Source organism: Vanessa cardui, chromosome 17 (assembly GCF_905220365.1).
Source record: "Vanessa cardui chromosome 17, ilVanCard2.1, whole genome shotgun sequence".
Lineage (NCBI taxonomy): Eukaryota > Metazoa > Arthropoda > Insecta > Lepidoptera > Nymphalidae > Vanessa > Vanessa cardui.
In genome coordinates, this window is record NC_061139.1 from 277,221 (window position 1) to 286,805 (window position 9,585).

Below are 9,585 nucleotides of genomic sequence, written 5' to 3' on the forward strand. Positions count from 1 at the left end.
TTCATTGGTTTGGTCTTTAAAGGCCGACAGACAGAGTATAGATTAATGGATGTGCCTACAATTAGGCGCGAAGGAATATCTTAACTCTCCTCCAAAATCTTCTACTATCAAGGAACGGATTGTCAAACCTACATATACATATGTCCCGAATACATTTAAGTGACGTCATGTTACAAGATATCCTCTCGACAACGACTCAATATTTATTTAAAATACGATAAAGACTTTAGCACTTGCAAATCGCATTTCAATAGTGTATATCATCCAGGTTATTTGAAATTGAATCATCCGCCTATAATATTTAAATTAATTTTGGCACTTAATTTTTAAAGGGTAGCTTAAGACATTACTTTTAATATGATGAGATTATTATTTTCTGCTTAGAGCTTACATTTTGTAAGTCTTGTCCGTAAATCTTAGGAGGATTATACTATATTACAAGGCCGGTGAATATCGAGTTTAAAACATCGTATAAAACGCTTATACATACCTCCTTTAACTGTTTAGTAATCGTTGTTTATATTACCCAAAATCTTTTTACAACTTTACATAATAATAGTATAATTTATAGTACAAATACACTCTTTAAAAAAATCTAAATAAAAACTGCTATAAAAGTTTCTGACTAGATAAAAAAATGAACGATTGTGATACAAAATGCACTGTCAGTCTTATTTCATAAAATTAATTCAATTATTCCGTCTTATTGTATTTCATGAGGTAAATAAATAATCGTCTTCTTGAAATATTTAACGAACACCAAAACGAGAAAGCTAGTAAATATATGCTTAATCGACAACCTTCTGATCTTAATTTATTTTTATAAATTATATAATTTATCGTTTCATAACTATTACCATTTATCATAGCATTACGCGGTTTATGTCATTGCATCTCTTTCTATCTTTAATATCCTACTAGAGGTGAGAGCGTGACAGCGATCGTGTCCGTAAAGTAAGGTATTCATTGGTAATTACTTACATTGCTGATATAGCAATAATTTTAGTTACTATTTTGTTAAACTGCCAATTATCTCTCATGGTTAAATAAAAATATATTTTTTAAATAAATTACATTATTCTATATTATTCTTAGGGCAGATTTGTATAGTTCGCCAAGTCTTTTCCGTTCTTGTACATAGACGTGATGATGGGATCCAGGTTGTGATACTCTTTGCCCGAGCGAGGTCGAAGGGTGCTTGTCGGTTGACGATTTAACCTGAAGAGAAATACAATTTTAGTACTTATAATACTTTTAATACTAATTAGTTTTATTGAATTCTCATTTGAAAACTGCGATACGGTAATTGATGATTAAAATTATTAAAGTGTATTTTATTTATTGTAACGATTTCAACTCGAAATTTAAAATGACTAATTATTTTTTTATATTATAGCAAAAATAATTGCCAACTAATTTATAAGCAAAATCTAATGGATTGGATCCGAGAAGAACCAGCGAATGAAGGGAGAAAATATTTAAAACTTTAGTACAAAAAATATCTTATTTACATTTAATACGATTATATTTTTATTAGAAATAGTCCGTGAGCGATCGTTTCTATTTGGAGGTGCTATCTAAACTCATTGCTTTTATAGACCTTTGATAAACTTAATAATATATGCTAAATTCAAATACAATTGCTATATGGGTGGAATTAAAAACTATAATTGCATGTTCGCAACGTGGGTAGTATTCTTGTAGGCTAATTAAGGCAAGAAGTTTATTTTTAACGTTGTCCAATTGAAAAACAAATAATCGCATCCTAATAAATCAAAAATGAAAATGAACTATACTCAAAAAAATGTACTATATATGTACTTTATTCAAGTAGCCTTTTACACATTTTTTAAAATATATTAAGTGAAACTACCATCGGCTCGATAGAAACGTACACAAATTTTAGTAGGCATCTTATGCTGATAGTACAGCTAAAACTAATTGGGTAGACTAAAAACTAAAGTTTTATATTAATGAATCTTAGTAAAGCCCAGTGTTAATGTGATGCTGATATGACAGCATAATATACTTGCAGTTAAACAATACAAACTAACAATTATTTCGTGATTCTTCTTCTTGAATGAATGGACATTTCAAATCGGTGAATATATTTAGGTTACTCTTGTAAAGTGACGTGACATATTGCTTTTAAATTAAATATATAGTCATTAAAATTTTCGGTTTCATCTTATTTAAAAAAAAATCAATTATAAATACCTAAATGGTACGTGTTATAATCATTAATTCTTTTAAAATGTTTCCATAAATTAAAGTGAAACTTTTCAAACCTTCCTCCCATGGGTGTGTCCGAAGATGAATGTGAAGATGTTAAAGACAGAGTTTCTATATAATCCGACATATCGGACGTTCCGCTCGAAGTACTATGTGTATCCAAAACACCTAAAATTAAAACAATTATAATTTTTTTTTTATTAAAACGCACAACAACTTTGTTTCCACGATTTAGAAAATAAATTAAAAAATAATTAACATATCTATTACTTCTCACCTTTGAATTGCTTAGGCGGTAAGACTGGTACTTCAGCTTCCGCAGAGGATGATTTCGCATGAATATTATGGTTTTTGTGTATTTGCATGGGTTGGTCTCTCAGAAGATCTGATGATTTTGACTTCCGTGGCAAAGAGGAATGTATGGAACCTGATAGATTTCCTCGCAATCTTTTATGTACCATATAATGATACCTCGAGTGACCAGATGTCAAAGGCATTTCAAACTCTTGGAACTCTCCACCGCCGTGTTTCAATGAACAGCTCGATACACCAGAGTCGTTAGAGCTGGACGAGTCCCTATTTCCACCCTTGCAAGGTACACTAGAGGATCTCTTTATCGCTGCATTATCCATGTGTTTATTTCGTAGGTGCGGCATGTCTTTCGTTGAACTTTCTTCTGATGTCTTGTTTTCAGATCCAGAAGATTTACAGCAGTCATAATATTCTCGATCATTATCACAAGGTGATGACAGTCTATTCTCCAGAGCCAAATTTCTTAACGTTTCCATTGATGAGGATGTTGCATGACTCCCTATACTGCTGTCAAATTCCTTTAAGTCTTCAAGAAGTCTTGCTGAGTCTACAGAACTTGATCTCTTTTGAATCGCTTCTTTACTACTGTTTGATGATATATCGAAGCTTTGAATACAATTTCCACTGCCATGTAATGTCGGTATACTCAATGATTTTTCAATTTCTGTTCGATGTACTTTTCCGATAGGATGTTTTAAGCTTTGAGACCAGTTCGGATTTGGAGACATTGGAGTATAACCCGGATTGTTTCCAATTGGGCGATTAACTAAACAACTTTTAACATCTTTTGATGGTTCCATTAGTAAATACTCGTCAGATTTATTTTTTATATCATGTATAGTAGTTGACTTGCAGTGGCCACATTTTAAGCAAGATCGAGTTTTTTTGGGTAAAGTAGTGGTAGCGAGATCTATGTTAGCACTAAGAGCATCTAATTCATTTTGAGTTACACCAGCTTTCTTTAACAAATCTTTTGCATTTTCATAGTATTCTAATGACAAAGCAAATTCCAGATTTTCATAATTAGCGTATGGGCCTTCAAAATCTTTACATTCATTCGGTTCTAAGTTTTGATAATTTGTAAATGCTATTTCAGTTGCAGTGTCTTGGGTTTTGTCTTGATCACCAGTACTTTGTCTATTGGTCTTTCTCGAAACATCCACGGTTGCATATAGAGCCATATCGTCTAATTTACTACTATTGAGAATTTCTGTGTTAATTTTTTCATTGCTCGTGTTTCTCTTACAATACGGCAGACTTATTAAATTATTAGCCCAATTTGTTACTTTTTGACACGGACAATCAACTGGTTGCAAATTTTCTTCGCATTCTACAATGACTGGCTTCTTTTTCGAACCAAATTTTAATATACATCCGCACTTTTTCTTTAGCACTAGTGACCCTGGTGTGGAAGTATTTGTCACTTGGAAAAGATCATCTGCCAGAGCTGCTTTAATTCTCTTTGGTGTGTCATAATATTTTTCCTTATCAACCTGAAAAATAATTCAAATTTTAGAAAATAGTTTTACTTATGAAATATATATTTTAGTTTCCTTGCTATGAAATTACCTCAGCATACGATGTTTTGGGGACATCATAGTTTTCATAAGGACCTACTTTTGGATTATTACTAGAACAGAAGTTGTCATTCATAGCACAGCTACATCCTTGCGGCGGTAATGGTGCTGGTGGTTTCTTTTGATCAAAATGTGCTGGTTTTGGTGGCCTAAGTGGTGGTTTTTCTTTACAGTGGCATGTATCTTTCCTTATAGTCTTTGGCGTTAAATATTCTGTGCTATTAGAGGAATTATCGGAACAACTTTCAGGAACGGCTTCCATAGTCCAAGCGGGATTGAACTGGCTTCCTGAATTCAGAGCTACAGTCGAAGATCGAGAGACGCCGCCAAGTTTAGTCAAGCAGTTATTACAACGCTCTAGTGTGATGTGGTCTGCATCACTCCATAGCGGTTTCACACCTATTTCGGTATCAGGTCTGTATTCGTTTTCATCATAGCCTCGTTTCTCTGCTGATGGCCAATAAGGTGATACATCTCCACAATCTTCTCCGAAATAATTTTCCTCATACAAAGCGCTTGCATTATCTGGTATTGATTGATCACCACTGTTAAAATCTGATAGTCGTGTATTTGGTCGAGATTTGAATCTGCGTTCTGTTCCTGTAATAAAAAATGTAAACAACAATGTTAAATTTAGTGAGAACAAGAATGTTTTACAAATAAAATGCGAACTACTGTACCGCTACCCCTCGACGCAGGAGTTCTTTGTTGGAGATTTCCTTGTGCTGCTTGATCAAATGCATCCGTTATATCCTGGGCTTGGTCGGTGATCAGCATATGGAGTCCTTCCCCCTTGCCACAATGAGATCCACCCTCAAAGCAAAACCGACCCTCCACTACTCCATAGCGCCTTGAAACAGAACACGAATATATATTATAAAAAATTACAATATCAAACAATCAATTAAATTAAAATAGGTCAGGAGATCATGTTTGAATACGATTCTCAAGTATTGTCTGTAAAATACGATTAATTTAATTCTGAAAAAATATTCATAAAAAAATCTAAACATATCTGCAAATTTGTACAGACTTATAACATTATTTCTAACTTTAAAACTTTGTATTACACTAGCTTAACTGGAAACTGCAAACAAGCAAAATACAGCAATACCAAAGACTAAGTTCGGCCGAGATCATTAAAACGTTGCTCCCTGTTTCTATGAACTTAGTTACTAAATTCATAAATCATTTCATTAAAAAATATACACTCAATAATTTTTATTTTTAATTGGTTTCTGTTTTAACGTATAACCTAAAACACACTTATGAATGATTTATTTTAATCAAAGTATGTTTATTTGCTTTCCAAAAATAAATTCCAAGTAAAAAGCACATGAAGTATTATATTTCAGTCCAATAGCCAAACAGAAAATCGTATAAGTTAATCTTTTTAATCACAAGTAACCCACATTACATGATCATTTTTCACGGAACTAACAGGCCGTGACGCGGTCGTAATTTCAAAAATATGTGCATCAAAGCATTTGAGGAAAATGTTGGCAAGTCACAGGAATGGGATAAGATGCCGACAAAATGGCGGCGCGGCTTACAAAATGGCTGCTGTGGCGGAAGTCGCCGCCATTAACTCACTGGCGGCCAGACGAACTACATAAACCAACAGATGCTGCATTTATGGACCGGCCGTGAAATGATCGAGTTTTATTGTCCGCTGTGTATGTATGTCGTTCTGTGACTGCATTCACATCGGAGCCAAAGTCGGTTTTATGGTCCGTTTCAGTTTTATTTACTTGACTTCGTTGCGGAGCATCTTAAATTTTTATGAACTAAGTTGTTATTATTTATTGGTGCTGTATCTTATTGATGGAATAGATTTGTAGCTTTAGCTAGTATATAATCCGCAAATAATGACAATAGAAACTAAATATTAATGATTTATTTAATTAGAAGTTGATAGAAATATCTTACCTCAAATGAGCAAGTTCCCATAACCCAAGTACTCGAGGTGGAACTCCACTCGTCAAAGCAAATCTTCTACCTAGAAGATGGAGTCTCGCAGGACCAGCGGGAAGTTTTCGTGAGCCTCCACCCCCAATCATAACCAAGTATTCTTTGGAGGACCCCAGTTGGCCTCCAACTTTGACCTGCCATGAAATTAGTCTTTCCCTTGTTTCAAATGCTAGAACAACGGTTACATCTTGACATATTATGGCGATCGTATTGGACTCTTTGTCTAAGGTAAATCCAGATTCAAACCCTAGAAAATGTTGAAGGGAAAGAGACGCTTTGGTTTGACCTTTTTTGTATCGATCTTTGGGATCACGATAGAGTTGCAGGTGGAGGCAATCTGAAACAATGAAAATATGAAGTTAATATATGAAAATTAAGACAATTTTAGGTGATACTATCAACATTTTATTTATACCTTTAGGTAATAATACCAATGTATTAAACATGGTTTTTTTACCTATTTTAAACACATGGGTTTCCAATAAACAACGGAGTATTGTTTTTTTTTTTTTGAATTTTCGCTTCTTGTCATGATGCGATTTTTTATTTCATGGTATAATTTAATTTCATATAATAATAATATAGAAAGCAGTATGTTCCTATATCAAAATTGCTTCATATCTAACTTGTAAGTGGTAAAATAGAAATATATGTAATACATAGAATGAGGATCATGCATACTAATTACATCATTAACTTATTTTACTAATCACACTAGTAATTTTATTAGATCGTTAATTTCTGCTTCGGCTCTAAAAACGCAGCCACAATTTTTCTAGTAGCAGAAGTCCTCGATCCCGTAATTAACGGGGAAAAGGGCTTAAAGTCGAGCTTCCACAAAAACATAGCTAAGCCGTGCTGTAACTGTGACAGCGCAATGTGACAAATTACAAAAAATCGTCTTCTACAGTTTGCAATTCTCTGTAACTGGTTCCAGAAAAGTTTTAGCTATTCTCCGCTACGCACTTAATGGACGATCACCTTATCACGACCCAATTACAGCAGGCGGTCAGAACAGTTCAATTAGCAAGGGTTTCTTTGAATCAAACCGCATTAAAGCCTAGTGAGCCACGTTATTGGACGAAACTAAAGATTGGGTATTTTTATTGGTAATTGTCGACATGTACTCCTGTAAATTCTTTTTTTTTTATATGATTGTGAAAATTAATTGCTAAGGCTTCCGTTTAGCTTCACCTGTTAGTGTCTGTGGTTATTGGAAAATTATTTGAAATCAGTTTTACAAAACCAGATAAACTAACCCTTACTCATTCGCTTTCTGGTGGTGACAAAATATTTGGTATAAAAATAATGACCTGTACCTATATGTATCAGTCTCATTGCTGGGGTAATGCCTAATCCTTTTTTGTAGAGAAGGCTTGGAGAGATTCCACCATAGTGGTCCATTATCATGGATACACATATGGCATAATTTTATTAAAAATTGTCTTATACGGTCTTTATTATAAAAACAAATTAAACAGATTGAAATTCAGTGTTGCTTGTTATCAGTGAATCATCGGCTCATATGGTATAAACGTATCATTATATTTTATTCGTTTGAATGAAAAGGTTAAATAAAAGTACACGCAATGAATAAACTCCAGCAGGCTCCTTATGCACGAAATGAAACACTTAGAACAATTTAAGCGTCTATTTACTCCTTAGACGATTCACACAAAACGATATTTTTTACATCTCTTACTTATATTTACAGCCTTACCAAACATTAGCGCGATTCAAAAACTTTTATAAATTTAACAATGCCATCTAGGCGTTGGTGACCTAAACATGACAATTTAATATAAAGAAAACTTTAACACAGCACAAAAGAGGTTTAATGGTGTGCATGATTAATCCTGACGTGTAACAAGGCTAGAACTCAAAAATGGTCTTGTGAAATCAAAGTTAAATGTATCCAAGACATCTATTGTATAGATCTTCTTTATTTTTCTCTAAATGTAATAAAAAAAAGCTTTGCTTATCACCATTTCTACATTGACCAACAAAAAAAACTAGCGAGTGTGGAATGCTATGTAAAATAATTGCGGTAAGTAGTTTGATTTTGTGAATATGTAAAAACGGTTTCGTATGGGTTCGCTTCGGGACTCGTAAACTGGGCAAAAACATGGGACCGCTTTTATCCGCTTTTTGGGGATATCTTTAAATCTTCGCTACTGATTGACATTAGTCAAGGGAAGTTTATTCTAAAGTTCGTTACTTTGAAATTATTTGCTTTTCTTCATTGACAGTTACAATTTTTTTTCAGATTCTGGCTTTATGTTAATGTGCAATGTGTTATTACAGATTACGTTAACATGATTTAATTGACAAGACTTATAAAAAGCAAATTATTCAAAACACGAACTATAATAATTATGTCAGCGATAACACTATAAGTCCTGTATTTTTAATATCAAAATCCCCAAGAGTAAAAGAGGCAACAAGTAACGAACTACCAGCAAACATTATAATTAATAAATAGAATTGACTGATGAGATAAACATAATCCATCAAAATTGAAGAGACAGGATCCTATTCGTAGGCGAAGGTCTTTCAACCCCCTTATTAATTAGACATGGCTCCTCGCTCGTTCATAATTGCCGCTGAAAGTTCTACTAATTACTTTTAAAAATGAGAACGGTAATTTTATCTACATTTTTAACGGCACTCCAATTTTGTTCGCATTAAGTCATTACAGGATTCAGATTTTAGACTCGTTAGGCAATTTTCAAGTGTCGTGAAGTGTTTTAATGAAAATATCATTTTTATCCTTCGCATATTAGAATAGCAAGGGGAACTATTTATGAATGATTTTAAAATGGTTCCGAAGAAGAGTTTTATATTTATTAGTTATGGAAGAAAATTTTTTAGTATTAAGTTTGGCTTATTTCTTTTATTAAGTTATGGTCTCAAATGTATGGTAAAAATTACTTATTATGATTAAACCAACGATAGGGTTTCACGAATTTATGAAATGATTTATGTTTTTATATATCAAGTTAACAAAACATAATAAAATAGATATTGTTAAAAAACAAAACGCGTGCTATTCTATTTATTTTGCTTGAAGAAAAATCTCGTATCATAAACTTTTATTCGTCGCACCCAAAACATTACAACTCAATGTAATAAAATCCGTAAGAACAAACTGAATCATCACAGAATACAAAAAATATTCTAGAACATTCCTGTTCCCAATACGCGAGGGACTTATTCGAGTAATGTATAAATTAATAACGCACAGTGACCTTTTGTTTTGTATCGAACTTTCGAAGGGTCCTTCAATCAACTCGTTCCAGATATTTCGTTTTCAATTGCCATTATTTGTATTGAATATTGCTACGGAAAATACAAATATGATCCCATACAATTGTTTAGCAATATACTATAAAAATAATACAACCGTAAATATTTCACTTAATAAGAAACTATTGGGTGTATTTTGTTGATTTTGAAGCGTTATATTTATTTAAATGAACCCGTTTATTATGAC

The 9,585-nt window shown here is 32.9% G+C and overlaps 1 protein-coding gene across 1 annotated transcript; it reads right to left on the minus strand.

Moving 5' to 3' along the window:
• Positions 1-1,046: 1,046 nt before the first annotated feature.
• LOC124537021 lies at positions 1,047-6,433 on the minus strand (the record flags this gene model as incomplete). The annotated part of the gene is made up of 6 exons (XM_047113730.1): positions 1,047-1,218; positions 2,289-2,400; positions 2,510-4,037; positions 4,114-4,721; positions 4,802-4,971; positions 6,051-6,433. Coding segments are annotated over 6 exons (2,928 nt in total), but the record flags the coding sequence as incomplete, so codon positions are not given.
• Between the last annotated feature and the right edge of the window lie 3,152 nt (positions 6,434-9,585).